Source organism: Amaranthus tricolor, chromosome 3 (genome assembly GCF_026212465.1).
Source record: "Amaranthus tricolor cultivar Red isolate AtriRed21 chromosome 3, ASM2621246v1, whole genome shotgun sequence".
Taxonomy (NCBI): Eukaryota; Viridiplantae; Streptophyta; class Magnoliopsida; order Caryophyllales; family Amaranthaceae; genus Amaranthus; species Amaranthus tricolor.
This window is the reverse complement of record NC_080049.1, coordinates 34,044,860-34,060,287: the sequence shown is the minus strand read 5'-3', so window position 1 is coordinate 34,060,287 and position 15,428 is coordinate 34,044,860. Positions and strand designations below refer to the sequence as shown.

The window sequence follows — 15,428 nt, the reverse complement described above, 5'->3', positions numbered from 1 at the left end:
TAATGATCAACAATTAGAGGACCACCATCATCTTTTTAACCTACAATACTAACACTATCGATTGAGAAAAGGGACTTTATAATTCAATCAAGATATAAAGTGCATGTTTGATGTCTCAACCCAGCCCAGGATTCATTTTGTCAATAAAGGCAGGAATAATTTGTTTCCTCCAACATTCATAACAAATTTGACACGAATCTACATATTTGGACTTGTATACAACAGGACCCACACAAGAGATAAATTAATTGCACATAAACTCGCTGAGGTTTTATCTTAAAATCAATTGGTGATATAAAGAGTAGCTATTGGGATGATTTATTCCTCAAAGATGTATTAAAGATGGTGTGCACACTTTATAAGTCATTAGAGCCTTTCATCCTATTGTCACATCTCATATGGTTTTAGAATGATATCTTCATGACTTATTATAATGTTTTGAGCACCTCAGGGGTGTTTGGCAATCGACTGTTGGTTGTTGGCTTGTTTGACTAGTTGAAAATGTTGGCTGTTTTCATGAGCTTTTAAGTTAGCTGAAAAAGCTAGCTGTTTGTGGAGATGTTTGGTAAATTTGAATATTAGTTGTTGGTTGTTTATTAGAGAAAAAGTGGACCAACAAGCCAAAAGTCAACCATAAAAGCTAACTGGAGCAGCTTTTTCATTTTGGTTTAAAAGCCAGCTTTTCAGTTGCTTTAAAAGTCATATACTAACACTTTTTTGGCTATTTGATCAATCAACAAGCCAAAAGCCAACTAAAAAGCTAAGAACCAAACACACCCCTCGTGTTTTCCCGTTATTTGCTAGTATTGACGATAAGTACCGCTAAACTTAACACCAACAATTATATGTTGGTTAATCTTTTCTAATTCTTCAATGTGGGATTGCATATGCACTATTTTTCAACAATGTAGACGTTAACTAGCAATATGCAACGATGTTGATTGATAGGTCTATATATATATTGATAAATAGCTGTAATTATAGACCAAGACTTAAGGATGAAGACAAGAAAAGCCTTAAGATCTGCAGTCAACAGGATGGACCAAAGAACTTAGAAGACGTTCCCTTCTGATGTCTACATTTATACAGCAAATTTAATGATTTTACTACAAAAATGGGTTGTTCCTTTATACACTTTTGGGCTTTTTTTTGGCGCAAACAATAAAAATGGCAAAGAATTAATACAAACAGTGGGGCTATCTAGCTTGTACTCCTACTAAGATGTAATGGACTAATTGATTTTGACTACATATTTGCACACTTGCTAGTCGCACATTAAGGTAGGTTGCCTAATTACGCTAAAGGCGGCTTTGAATATAATCTTCGACTAATTCTTAAATGACACACTCTCACACGGTGAGATTATTTCTATAGGATTTGTCCTAGTGATAGGGTTGTTTCTGAGAGTAGTTTTAAGATACAATCGTCTATGGCTTAGCTTATGAAGGGGCCCAAATTGAGTTAATCCTTATAATTAAAAATTTGTATTTGGATAAGTAGCTTCTAGCATGGATCGAACTGGTAGAATTAGATTTCTCAATTAAGCGCATGTTTACTAACCTACATAGTTAGAGTAATAATAACCAAAACTTTACTTATATAAGGGTCTTTTTTATTTTTCGCCTAGGGCCCGAAACTTGTTATTAGGAATAGCGGTGCCTAGTGATCACATTCAATCTTAAAATGATCATTCAAAATCTTAAAGTGGAGTGTTAAAAGTAATCATATATAATTTTAATGTGACCAATAAGAAAAATAAACTGATTATGTAAATTCATGTAATGGTGACACATTTTGCGGGAATTTTCAACTCTATTTACATTCTTTGATTGGTGTTCTTTCTGGTAAGATATATGAAAAAAGCTCAATGGTCCAGATTTTAATCCCTTTTTCTTTAGTGGTGACAGTTACTCCTGTAAGAATCGGATACAATTGGTGTACTATCAGCTATGTTCCTAAATATCTTTGTTCGTCCAATCTGGGTTTTATGTATTTATCCAATATCTATCTATCTTGTAGAATATTATTGTCCAACATTATCCAAGTGAATCCCAAGTCTAATGACTTTCTAACATAAATTAAAAAATATACTATAAATTTATAATATTTATAATTATCAAAATGATTAATTTATAAATAACTTTTGTTTTTAATATTGCCTTAATTTAAGAAAAAATTAATATCAATAATTTAACATTTCATTCATCAGTTGTGAATAATATCAACATCGGATTGTTTTTTAATAACCTAATCTTTGTCATACATTTGTCCACAACATATCATGTTACTAATAATAAGTAATATTAGGATATGCTTTCAACAAATTAAGGGGAAAAATGTTGAATTATTAGAAAATAACTTAAAGGTATGATTATTCACAACGGACAACCAAAACGTTGAATTATAAATGTCAACTTTTTAAAATTTTAAAAGATGTAATCTTCCAAATTCTATATTTCATTACCATCGTTATTATCTCCGTCATTTAATACATAACAAAAAAATCTAATATTACATATAAAATGTACATACTACAAATCTAAAATATTATATTCAGTTTAATAATTATTGTTCATTCACTTACTAAATATAAGTAGCTAACGACAAATTTAAACTTCCACCTAAATTATAATTAAAATTAAAGTTTAAAGAGTTTTATTATCAAATACTTTTATAACAAAATTTATTTCAACTTGTCTTGTATAAAACCGTCTCATGGTGAGACAACCTTAAAATAAGAAATCTATAAACTAAAAGTATTTATTATTAGGTTATTTAATCCAAGTATGAGGCACATTTACAATAATCGTTTCATACAAGATTTTGTGATTTTATTTTAAAAATTAATTTATGATTTTTTTGATAAAATTGCATCTGGGCTGATAATTCAAAACGAAGCAGCCGAGACTCTAGCAGCCGGCTCAAAAGCAACAGCCAGCTGACAAGGTCTTATTTCCTCTATTCTGCGGCCCACAAATGAAAAAGAAAGAGGTAACGCCTGACGCTGTAAATAAGTCAGCCACAACAGCAAAAATAGGAGTATTTATCAAAACTAAAATTGAGGAATTCTTATATCATAATTGTTGTGAGAGATTGTCTCCAATTGGATTGGTCTAACGGCCCGTTTGGTACATGGTATTAGAGAGCAGTAATGGTAATAAAATTAAGTAATGAAAATTTTGGTTGTTTGGATACCTTCAATGGTAATGGATGGTAATAAAATAAGGTAATGAAATTACCAAAAATGGCCATTTTCATTACCATCAAACAACATGGTATTAGGCGGTAATGGTAATGAAGTATTACTGTGGTAATAAAATAAGGTAATGTTGTTTCGAGCTGAAGAAAAAAAAAAATGAAGAAAAAAAAGGTAATGTATGTAATTATCCAAAAAAATATTATTATTAAAAAAAGAATCATTAGATAGAATAATTTAGATACAATAATGCTTTTAGATACAAATATACAATAATGAAACTAAGAGTCATTACCATTTTTTATTACTAACAACCAAATGCAATCAATAGAATATTATCTTCCATTACCATTCTTTAGTCATGCATACCAAACAAAAGAATCTTCATTACCAATTCTCATATCCATTCCTTCATTACTATTGCCATTACAACATTTCATTCCCATTACTTCATTACCATCAACCAAACGGGCCGTAAAGGAAAGTATAGAGTAAGTTTCTCGGTATGCATTAAGAGTATTGTAAGTAAGCATTTAGAATATTGTAAGTATTTAAATACTTACTTGTTGGCATTAAGTATATTGTAAGTAGGTATTAAAGATATGGTAAGTAGGTAGTAGGTTAAGGTTCTCGGAAGACATTAAGAATATTGTAAGTAGGCATTTTAAGTATTTTTTCGATAGGCATTAAGTATATTACAAGTAGACATTAAGATAATGTAAGTAGGCACTAAGAATACAGTAAATGGACATTAAGGTTAATTGGGCTGAGCCTCTCCCAAAGAGACAGTCTCTCAGGAGACCAGCTGTTCTTATATGAGATTATCTTAATGGTCCTCAATCTCATAACAATAAACTCAAATTCAAAAAATTGAATATTTTAATATTTAAAGTGTTGATTTTAATATTTAAAACGATGTATTAAACATCTTATAATTAAAAATTAGTATTTTAAGTACGAAAATAGATGCTTTAATTAATTTAGTTGGAGTATTTAATCTGATTTAAGATGTCTCTTGGTAAGATCGTGTTAAATTAAAACTCATCTACTCTTGACTCTTGATAAAATAATTTCAAAACAAAAACTTATATACTTATACGTTGTATTGGTTGGACTATTTGTTGTTATTAGAAGAAAATTTGAAATAAATGAGATTATTTATCTACTTAATTCCAAATATAAGATTCGGGAAAACTTATGTCCCAAAATAAGCTTCCGTACGTCCAAGCCTAGCCTCGGGTAAGTCGCTGTTACTAACAGCGAATAAGGGGAAAAAAAATTAAAAAGTTGAAAGTCGCTGTTACTAACAGCGACTATGAAGTTTAAAAAAAAAATTCCAAATATTCTCCTGGGCTAAGACTCACATAACAGCAAGCCCAAAGCCCATTCACTTTAACCTTTAAACAGTTATCTAATATCAGATGAACTAACTATAAAAACTTGTTATTATTTGATTAATCTTCCGATGTGGGACTGTGGGTCGAAAATTTGATACAAAGAGATGAGGGGAGGATTGTCATCTCTGTACCCAAAAAGAGTACACGAACAAACAAATACACAATTAAATAGAGCAGTACCAAGGTTTGGCAACCAATATCGATGACTTACCTTGTCCTCACAACCTGTAAAGGTAAACACATGTTGCACCAACAGCACCAGATATGGTTCCACAACCCAATTGCATAAGGGGTCCAGGTTCTACAAGTGAAATAAAAAAAAAGCTTTTGAAAAAAGCTACCCAAATAAGTTTACGCATCCATGAAAAGGAAGAAAAGACAAACTTATAGATGCAATAGGTTACAAGTCTTACCATTGTCCTGGAGTATAAACTTTTTAGCCAAATCCTTTAGTGTTTCATAAGCAGCAAGATCTATGCCCGCATAAGGAATGATTCCAACAACAGATGGGAAAAAGCCCTTGTAGAAAGCCCGTGTCCCTTCTTTGACCCAAATATCCCTTGTCAAAGCTCCTATTCTAGGAACTTTTCCATCCAGGCAGTCATATGTCTGCAACCGTGTCTTTACTAGATCAAATGGATAAATTGCCGTCTGTGCAACAGCACCAGCTACGCCACCAGCAACAAGGCGACCCATCCCACCAATATCAGCTTTCTCCCCTCCTCTAGCATCCATTATGACTCCTTTAAGAAATTCATATGTATAAAATCTAATAGCACTTTCAGGTGCAACCTTCACGACATTTAATCCATTGCCACGAAAAAATGCAAACATTTTTCCTTCTTTCCAGATTTTCCTTACTTCGGGCATAATGCGAGCTTCTTTCGTCTGAATTTGTAAAACCACTTTCAAACGATCCAGTGGTGCAGTAGCAGTGCGAGATGTGGCACCAGCAATACCTCCTGCAATAAGATATCTGCTAGCATTGACATGCTTACTTACACTTTCTGGTACAACAGTTTGTTCGCCAATATCAACAAGGTAGACCCTCTCCCAGTATCAAATTTTCGACCCACAGTCCCACATCGGAAGATTAATCAAACAATAACAAGTTTTTATAGTTAGTTTATCTGATATTAGATAATTGTTTAAAGGTTAAAGTGAATGGACTTTGGGCTTGCTGTTATGTGAGTCTTGGCCTAGGAGAATATTTGGAATTTTTTTTTTTTTTTTTAAACTTCATAGTCGCTGTTACTAACAGCGACTTTCAACTTTTTAATTTTTTTTTTCCCCTTATTCGCTGTTAGTAAAAGCGACTTACCCGAGGCTAGGCTTGGACGTACGGAAGCTTATTTTGGGACATAAATTTTTCCCGAATCTTATATTTGGAATTAAGTAGATAAATAATCTCATTTATTTCAAATTTTCTTATTAGAATTTGTGAAAGGATTAATATTGTGGGCTAAGATCTTATACAGCCCAGTTGGAAATAGAAGGAAAATGGGCCACTCGGTAACTTCTCTTAACATCAGACCATGCCGAAAAAACGAATAAGACAAGGTATTGGGCTATAACTCTATGAGGGCATGAGATTGTTTTCGGCCCATAGTATACAAAATTTTAGCAAATTTTATATGAGACCATCTCATTGTAAGACGAGTTCATACAAGCAGAAATAAAAATAACATAAAAAAACTGAAATTTGAAGTCATGCTTGTATAAAAAGCAGTTTTTTTTAAAATCTTTTGGCTTACCCAATTGAAATCATCTCACAGTAAAACGACCTCAATATAGAATTAGGGAATTAATTGTACTTTGATATCCAAAAACTAAATAATTCTAGTCTCATTGTGAAATGAGTCTATAAAAGATTCATTATGCTAAAATTTTCTAATATTGGGTTATTTAACCCAAGTATGAAACACGTCTCACGATGATACCGTCTTATAAAAGAATTTTTGTAAAAAATTTGCCCATAACTAGAACATTTTAGTTTCCACGATTTTTTTTAGTTTTTGTTTTTTCGCAACTCAAAACAAAACTTGATTGAAGTTTCTCTTTTAAAACACAAATATTCTCTACTTACTCTAAATTGGTCTATTTAATCCAATTTTAAGAGGCATTCTACGGTGAACACTTTCATATAATAATGTATCAACCTTAAAATATGATTTTGTCAGTTTCATTTCAATGCAACTCTAAGATATAATTGATTATTTAGGTACTATTTCTTTTCTCTTCCGATTTGTATCCTATAATTCTTCAAACTAATTAAATTTGATTCTTATCAATCATCGAATATGTAATTTGCTCAAGAATGAAGACTTATTCTAATATGTTCTCATGTACATTTTTTTCATTAGGTCATTTTTTTCTTTTCAAATCAAACTAATGACATACAATTTCATTTCAATCATCAAATTTCTTTAATTCACTCATTTTCATTTTATTTACTCTTCAAATCTGAGCTAATTTTATCGACAAATTTAATTTTTATTTATTCATCCACAAAATTAATTCTTCTAAAATTACGATAAAATAAACTTAGGGTAGTAAGAAAGTGAGAAGAAAAGATAGGTGGGACGTTTGTTAATAAATGATTAGTGGTTGTTGGTGATTGACTTTTTAATAGTTTTTTTTTACCATTTGAAAATCTTTATTTATTTTATTGGCTTATAAATAAAGAGATGTTTAGACGAATTATTTATTAGAGAAAAATAGTCACAAGCCAAAAGCCAAGTCATTACCAAAATAAGTATGGTTTAGCTTTTAAAATTTGAAATCAAACCAAAAAACCAATTTATACTAAACAGTAAACACCTCTAGTCACTTTCAAAATTAAATTAGAGGAGAGAATACTGAAAATAATACTACTACCTTGTTTCAATGAACTAGTAGCAAAAAGAAATAGAGGGAGTGTTTTGATTCATGACTTTTTGTTTAGTTTTTCTTATTGAATTTTGGTTTTTAGTTTTTGGGTGGTCAAACAGCTCAAAAAAATACTCTCTTCGAATCAATTTAGTTGTCTCATTTTTTTATTTGGCAAAGTCTTTTTAGTTGTCTCATTTCTATTTTTTTTACCTAAATATACTTAGTTAACACAAGTAATTACAAAGATACCCTCATATACCTTACTTACCCAACTCTACACTACTTACCCTTCACTACTTATCCTTTTTAATGGACCCCACACCATCCTTAATAACCGTGCCCAAGCAAGTGAGACATCTAAATTGATTCGAAGGGAGTATTTTGTAAATGGCTTTTAAGCTAGCTGAAAAGCAAAATAAGATGTTACTTCAGTTAGTTTTTTTAGTTGGTTTTTGGCTTATTAACTTACTTTTTTTTTTCTTAAAGAAGCCAACAACAAATACCCAACTTTACCAAACATCTTCATAAACAATTAACTTTTCAGCTAGCTTAAAAAGCAACAAAAACTACCAACTTATCTTTTAATTAGGAAAAGATATTTCGTCCATTCATTTTTGTTTGTCCAATTAAAATAAATAATTAATTTGACGTAATCGAAAATAGAAAATGGTACTCCAATTATATTCAAACGTCCTATTTGCTTTTTGAATACCATACAATAATTAATCACTCTTAATTTGTAATTTATTCTTAATCTATGAATTAAAATCATGTACATATCTATTCAAACTTGTTTCATTCATCATAACAAAGGTTGTATTAATATCTATTCTTTCTAATTTTAAATCATGGACATATTAAGATTAAATTAATATTGACAAATGAGAAAAAACAAATATGACATTTAAAAAGAACGGACGGATGGAATAGTAAATAACGCGACAAAAATACACAATTTAGGTTTAATTTAATTTCCTGTTCCGAGTTTACACAACACAAGCTTAAGCTTTTGTTGCTTTCTGCTTAATGGAGTCGCCTTAGTTTCTCTTTCTCTCTCCAATCTCCTATCACTTTCTCTCTCCTCATCACTCTCTGAAACTGTGTTGATCTCCTTAATCTCTACTGCATTACCTCTTTAGTCTGACCTGTTCTTCAGTTCATACTTCTGCAAATCCACCTCTTTTCTTCTTAAAGTAAGTCGCTTCTTTTAATTTCTTCATACATTTTTTGTTTGATGGGTTCTTATTATTTTGTGTGCAATTTTTGTTAGAAATCACTTTTAGTGATTTTTTTTGATATTGTTAATTTTAGATGTGAATTATTTGGTTTGTGTTCTATTTTACTTTTTAGTTTAAAATTCCCTATAAATGTGTTGCACTTTTTTCAAAGATACAATTTTTTTCTGAAAATTGTTCAGAAAAGGGGATGTAAAATTGTAAATGTTCAGTAAAGGGATGGTGCTTTGGTTTGTTTCAGATTTGCCCCTTACCTTAAAATATACTCCATTTTTTGGGGAATCTCAATTTAATTACTGTTTTTTGTTATTGAAAAGAAACCCAACTTAATACTTAATTATTTTTTTCCGGAAATTATTCGCCTTTTACTCATGGGTTGTGGAAATTTTTTTGAATAATTGTATATTGAGGATTTTTGAATAAAAATTATTTGAGATGTTCAAAGTTTGAATCTTTAGATCCTTAGAATCATCTTCCCATTTTATGGTATCCTGTATTTTTTTTTTTTTAGGTTTTAAGGAATTGGAGCAATTGGGATATAAAATCTCAGTAGTTTGATATAAGAGAAAGTTTCTAGAAGTTGACTGATGTCTCCCCCAGTAATGGGTGTTGAGGGGGGAGGGCAAAGCAATGATCATCCATTGGTGCCTTCTTCTACAAGTGCAGAATCTGGACTGAAAGAGCAAAACTATTTTGGGTTGTCAGATTGTTCATCTGTTGACAGCTCGAATGTAGTGAGCTTGTCTGATGATCACAAGGATAGCCTAAACTTTAAGGCTACTGAACTGAGACTCGGACTTCCCGGGTCTCAGTCTCCTGAAAGAGACTCAGATCTTAGCCTTTTGAGTGGCTCAAAGCTTGATGAGAAGCCATTGTTTCCTTTGACTCCATTGAAGGATGGGATCTCATCATGTGCACAAAAGGCTGCAGTTTTAGGGAGCAAAAGAGGCTTCTCTGATACTGAAGTAAATTGGACATTCAAGTCTTCTGGGCATGATTCCGATGAGCCAAAGCCGGGGGCTCAAGTGAAGATTCTAAGTAATGATGGTATGAATGCAGGTCTATCATCAACCCCTCGGGCCCTACAAGCCTCTTCGAAGAGTGGCATCTCACAAGCCACTCCAAAGGGTTTGGAGGAAGTGCCGCGTTCTGGCAGTGGCGACAGCGCTCCCGCTGCTAAGTAAGTGTGGGCAGTTCTACATGATTCGCTAATTTTCTTGGCTTCTCACGAACCATGAAAGGAAGTTTTGGGCTATTTCTAGGCCATTTTATGCGAATCGCAAATTCAAACCGAATTATCTAGCAAATTATGTTATACTGAGCGTGAGCTTGGGATTTGCTAGTTTAGGTATCTAGACTGAATTCAATTTTTGCTTATATGACAGGGCACAGGTTGTTGGTTGGCCTCCTATTCGATCGTTTCGTAAAAACACTTTGGCCACCAGTTCAAAGAAAGCAGACCCGCTTTTTGTCAAGGTTAGTATGAATGGTGCTCCGTATCTGAGGAAAGTTGATCTCCGAACTTATGCAACTTATCAAGAACTTTCCTCTGGCCTTGAGAAGATGTTTAGTTGTTTCACTCTGGGTAAGCTTTTACTTTGTTGCTTGTGCAATTCAATCACTTATCAATTAGTATGTGTAGTACAATTTGTTGATTCTTGAAGATTTGTAGTGTTAAGTATATGCCTTGAGTCTTGGCTATCATATGGGCATGAGTATAGCTTCATGTGGGAAGTTTTGGTATGGCCATTTGAAGAGAAAAAGAAAGGCTTGAGTATATGAACAGCAGGGACAGCCGAGTCGGCTGTACCTCTTGTCCCAATCAAAGCTGAGTCGGCTGGAAGACAAAAATCAGAATCTTGTGGCATAGAGCAAAGCCGACTCGGCTTTCATGACTGATCCCATGAGCCGAGTCGGCTGCAGGTCTTCGGGGTCGTTTTAGTTCGTTGCTTTGTCTTAGTCTTTTGTCATTGCAAGTATTGGTGAGTATGTGTTATAAATACCATAATACACTAGTTTAGGAGAGCCAATCTTGGATTATTATTCTCTCTCTCAAAGAATGATCCTCACTTATCCCTCTCTTCTTCTTTCTCCAATCCCTCTTTGAATAACCATCGTAATTCTCCATAAAAGCTTCAAGAAGCTTGTTTATATATCAATGAAAACACCTTAGGCTAGAGAGGATATAGCCCGCATTGGTGAACCTTGTTAATTGTTGTGTGTTGTTTAGTTTGATGTTTGATTCTTGCAATTACTCATTTCAAAATATAGTTTTTCAAATCTTGTTTTACCCCAAACCAATTGGGAATCTAATCATTGATCCTAGGTGCATTAATATGTGTTCTAATTAAGTAAGGACACCTAGTTTCTTCATGTAGTAATGTAAAGGGGGTTTATTCTGATTTACAATTTTTTCAGGCCAATGCGGATCAAACATGAGTGAGACAAAATTGAGGGATGTACTGCATGGATCAGAATATGTGCTCACTTATGAGGACAAAGATGGGGACTGGATGCTTGTTGGAGATGTGCCGTGGGAGTAAGTTCTGTCCTTTTTAAATTTGCCCTCGCGTTCCTCCCCTGGTGGCTTCACTAAATCTAAACTGATTGATGAGCTGTGAAATGATATTTGCAATATTGATAATTGTTCTAGGGACTGAAATGTTTGTTGAAGTTTGTTTATAGTTATATTATTTGTTACTAGAGTCAAGTCTTGAATTCTTCTGGTCGTGCTTGTGATTCACATGGATGGGATACATTATATGCAAATATCAAAGGTCTATAAGATCACAAGAGCACCTTTTAAAAGTGTTATTCAAAGGACCTCGAGTGTTAGAGAGCTTGTTCATATTGACCTTAATGATTTTCATGGGACTTTCTCTTTAGGGTATAATAATCATGTAGTAAGTTTTATTGATGATTACTCAAATTTTGCTTTCAGAAGTGAAGCTCTATATATGTTCAAGGTCTATAAGACCGAGGAAGAATTTCAATGCCTACATACTGGATTTTTGGAATTTCTGATCAGTTTGATCTTTGTAAAGTCTGAGAAAAATTGATCATATATGTAATTAATTCATCTTTTCTCATCAGTTGAAGTGCATCATGAACCCTTGATTTAACTGAAGTATGCAAAATGTACCCAACTTCGTAACATGTGAGGCTGTACTTTTATTCATTTGATTACATGTCAACTGATGTTACTATGACATATCTGGAACCTAATTGAAGGTCATGGTTTTGTACATCGAATTTCAGTTTCTATGTGTCTTCACTCTATATTGTGCTTTGTGTATACTACTAAGAATTCATCTTGCATGTAGTGGCTTACCTTACCTATAAGGGAACTTCATAAAGAATGTGTTTACATGTTTCTGAATCTGATCTTTTCCATAAATAATAATAAACTTATGAGTAACTCATGTAGATCTATGCTCTTCCTTTACCTTCACCTTTTCTGCTTCATGTCAATTTTTTCTTTCCCCAGTGCTTCCAATTTCAAGTGTTTTCACTTTAAGTTACTACCTTTGTTACCTGAATTCCTTACCTTCTAGAGAAAAGTTGCTCTTAATCATCTTAAACTTACATCTTTTCTCCAGTCTCCACTTCTATTTTTGTGTGGCATGGGCTCTCTTTGAATGTTATGAACCTTCCAAAAGACGTATCTTTTCTTCTTAGTCTTTGAGACAATGATTAAGTAATTAAACTATCCTTTTGCCGGTCAACCTTCGAGGTTTACATTCTTTCTATATGTGCTGTTTGAGCTTTACGTTAATTTGGTAAGAAATCATTAAGTTATAGAGCAGGTTTGCACTTTGCACGCATTAAGTTGCAAGAGTGCTGGTATCTCTTTGTCCACTTTTCAGTAATGTTGTATTGTTTTATATAACTACTGTTGGCCCCACGCCAGTCTGAACACTGAAGTTCTCTTGTGCAGTCAGTTTGAGATGCAGTAATATTTTGACATTTTGACATTTGGAATCATCCAAATCCAAGTTTAGCAGACAATGATTTATATACCTGTCTTGCAAGCATCCAGTTTCCAATTGCCTGTTGAAAGACCTGATTATTTTGCATGTTCATGGAGTAACGTGGCTTTATGCTATGTGGACTAAAGCATTTAAGTAATCATTTCTTGTGCTTGTGTTCATTAACAGTGTCCTTTTTTTGTACACAAAACTACATATTAGATTGATAGTTACGAGTCTTTATCTAAATTTTAGTTGATTAAATTGTTCACGAGGACTAAGTTGCTAATGCTTTTTTCTTTTGCAGGATGTTCATTGATACGTGCAAGAGGTTAAAGATTATGAAAGGGTCTGATGCTATTGGCCTAGGTATGTGAATTCTCTGTCTTAACACTAATTCTAGAACAAACCTTGGCATAATAACGAATGATTTTACCCAATATATGGCCCTTTATCTTTTTGCAATGACTTCAGGTGAAGAACTTGAACAATGCCAAAAGTTAGTCAACGTCTAAAGTGGTTCTGCTTTGGGATATTGGATGACATATGTGGTCATGTGGGCAATTCTGCTGCTTAGTTGACTGTTATTCTTGTCAAGTTTGCTGCGCATTCTGATTGGTTTGATGATATCGTAAAACTCACGGGTTGTTTGGTTATTGGTGTTAAATTATGATAATGGAAATGAATTTAAGTTTAAATTTTTGTACAATGTGATACGTTATTTCCAAATTCCATGGTAAAGAAGTTCTCAAACGTGTTTTTTCTCCATTATTTTTCATTATTTTCTGATGCCTCGTTACCACATTTTCAAGCATTAATAGACGGGAATGAATATTGTGAAAACAAGCATGATTATAAACCTTTTCAAGTAGTATTGTTAGGTTACATTTTCATCCTCATTCCCACCATTTAATACCAATAACGAAACAGTCTATTAGTGTAATCCTTGTTTTTGGCAATGATGTTAGGATGGAAGAGAGTAAAAACTATAATTGCCGGATCCAAAAGGTATCATAGTTCTGTGGGTTTTCCGTTTGTGGGGTATTCATGGTTAGTTATTGGACACAAATAAACGACAAACTAAGCTTTCTGCCTCGGTGTTGATTGCTGGCAGTTACACGGACTTGGTTCTGCCGAAGATGGCGGAGAACTAGATGCTTTTGCGAGAATAGTAAATTAGACATGTCCTTTTATTTTAGTTCAAGTAAGATACGAGTCTCACACACTTACCTTATATTGTGTGATTTACAGCTCCACGGGCCACGGAGAAGTCTAAGAGCCGGAACTAATGATGAAGCTGAAAAGACTTCGGTGCAGATTCTGAATTAGTATCTCTGTATTTCGTGTGGGGAGCGTTTATCTGGTTTGTACTTTTGTGCTTCATGTACATGGTGTGTCTTGTTACATCCTCTTAATTAGTATCTCTATTTACCCAATGAACTTCTGTTAAAACTTCTCAAGACAACTTGGTAACGGAATCTAACACTGCGTGTATGGTAGAGGAACCTTTAGTTGATCGGTGTGTTTGACGAACTTACCTTATTGGGTCTGAAGTTATTAATTGTATCGTCAATTGTGATTATGAAGTGTTTACTAGTACACTGATCTTAGTCTGCGAAACGCTGAAAGATTGACGACCATGTGTGGACGTTTTAACTGTGTTATGAAATTACTGTTGTTTTCATCTTTATGTTCCGTCATTTTGCACCAATGGCTATTTTGACCAGTGCAAAGATTCTGATGAAGGGAATGCATAGCTTTATGTATAGATTTCGTCAAAATGTTCGGTGTGTGAACCGCAGCTTTAGGTCGTATGTGTGTAGACTGAGTGCTGGATTGATATTTTCAAATGCTAGGCCTCTGCCATCAGTTGATCATTTGCAACACTTTTCTTTCCAAGTTGTCAATTTTTATTTAGGGTGAGGGAAGGAGAGGGCGAGGAGAATCAAACTCATGGAAAAATCGATATTTCCGTACTTGCGACAGTGAGATTAGATCAGTTTCTTGGCAGCACATTTAACTTTGTAATTCATTGTTTCGCTCACAAGTCTCATACATCAGTTGGATTATGTTTCGGAAAGGGGAGGTTGATGACCAAATTTTCATTTTATCTATTTGTGAATTTGTGGAATGGGGAGTGTGGTTGTGAATGTGTTTGGTAATGAGTTTTCTAATTGCGGTTACATGAACTTGAAAATCGATTCAGTGTGAACAAAAGATTTGCTTATTTGAATGTTTTGTTTTTAAATCTAATAATGGTTTCTCATCTTTTGATACAAAATTTGTTTGAACTTAGTAAAATTTTTTCCAAATGAGTTTCCTAATAAAAATTTATTTCTTTGGCTTAAAGTTTGATCATATTTTTATGATAGACCAGAGAAACTTGGATCCACATACAATGAAAAATGGTATTAATTTTTCTTGGAAATCGATCTTCTGTTAAAAGAGTGAAAGAGAAAACTCTTAATTATTGGACTAGCTTATGATTTTCTAGCCTATCAATCTTAATATTGGTTCGTGTGTACTAAACAATTTGATAAGATGTACATTGTGTATAAAAAATAAATCGGCTAAAAATAAGTTAAATAGTAATTAGCCCAAATAGTAATCACAAATTTCTAACAAAATATTAGATTATAACGTCTTACTATCTTGATCGATGTAAGGTAGATGTTTGTCCAAATATTGTATTTGTTAGATATTTAATTGTCTAATAAGTATCGAAAAAAATGTAGAGAGAATCTTAAACCCTACTTTTAAT

At 33.1% G+C, this 15,428-nt stretch overlaps 2 protein-coding genes across 3 annotated transcripts; one reads left to right on the top strand and one right to left on the bottom strand.

Annotated features, from left to right (window-relative positions):
- Nucleotides 1–4,745: 4,745 nt before the first annotated feature.
- Nucleotides 4,746–5,652, bottom strand: LOC130808566 (calcium-dependent mitochondrial ATP-magnesium/phosphate carrier protein 3-like; the record flags this gene model as incomplete). Its single annotated transcript, XM_057674024.1, has 1 exon — nucleotides 4,746–5,652. A coding segment is annotated over one exon (675 nt), but the record flags the coding sequence as incomplete, so codon positions are not given.
- Nucleotides 5,653–8,433: 2,781 nt separating this feature from the next.
- On the top strand, nucleotides 8,434–14,351 carry LOC130808614 (auxin-responsive protein IAA9-like). Of its 2 annotated transcripts, XM_057674068.1 has the most exons (7): nucleotides 8,446–8,657; nucleotides 9,211–9,879; nucleotides 10,085–10,284; nucleotides 11,118–11,238; nucleotides 12,975–13,036; nucleotides 13,142–13,223; nucleotides 13,919–14,351. In XM_057674068.1, the coding sequence occupies exons 2-6, from the start codon at nucleotides 9,287–9,289 to the stop codon at nucleotides 13,180–13,182; spliced, it is 1,017 nt and encodes a 338-aa protein (XP_057530051.1). In that variant the 5' UTR covers nucleotides 8,446–8,657; nucleotides 9,211–9,286; the 3' UTR covers nucleotides 13,183–13,223; nucleotides 13,919–14,351. The 2 variants fall into 2 exon arrangements, with proteins under 2 accessions (XP_057530052.1, XP_057530051.1); XM_057674069.1 differs by lacking the exon at nucleotides 13,142–13,223 and having other exon boundaries at nucleotides 8,434–8,657.
- Nucleotides 14,352–15,428: the final 1,077 nt, after the last annotated feature.

Coding starts and splice junctions, on each gene's coding strand:
- LOC130808614 (XM_057674068.1), top strand. CDS start 9,287: ATGTCTCCCCCAGTAATGGGTGTTGAGGGGGGAGGGCAAAGCAATGAT. Junction 10,285..11,117: donor GTTTAGTTGTTTCACTCTGG/GTAAGCTTTTAC, acceptor CAATTTTTTCAG/GCCAATGCGGATCAAACATG. Junction 11,239..12,974: donor GTTGGAGATGTGCCGTGGGA/GTAAGTTCTGTC, acceptor TTTCTTTTGCAG/GATGTTCATTGATACGTGCA.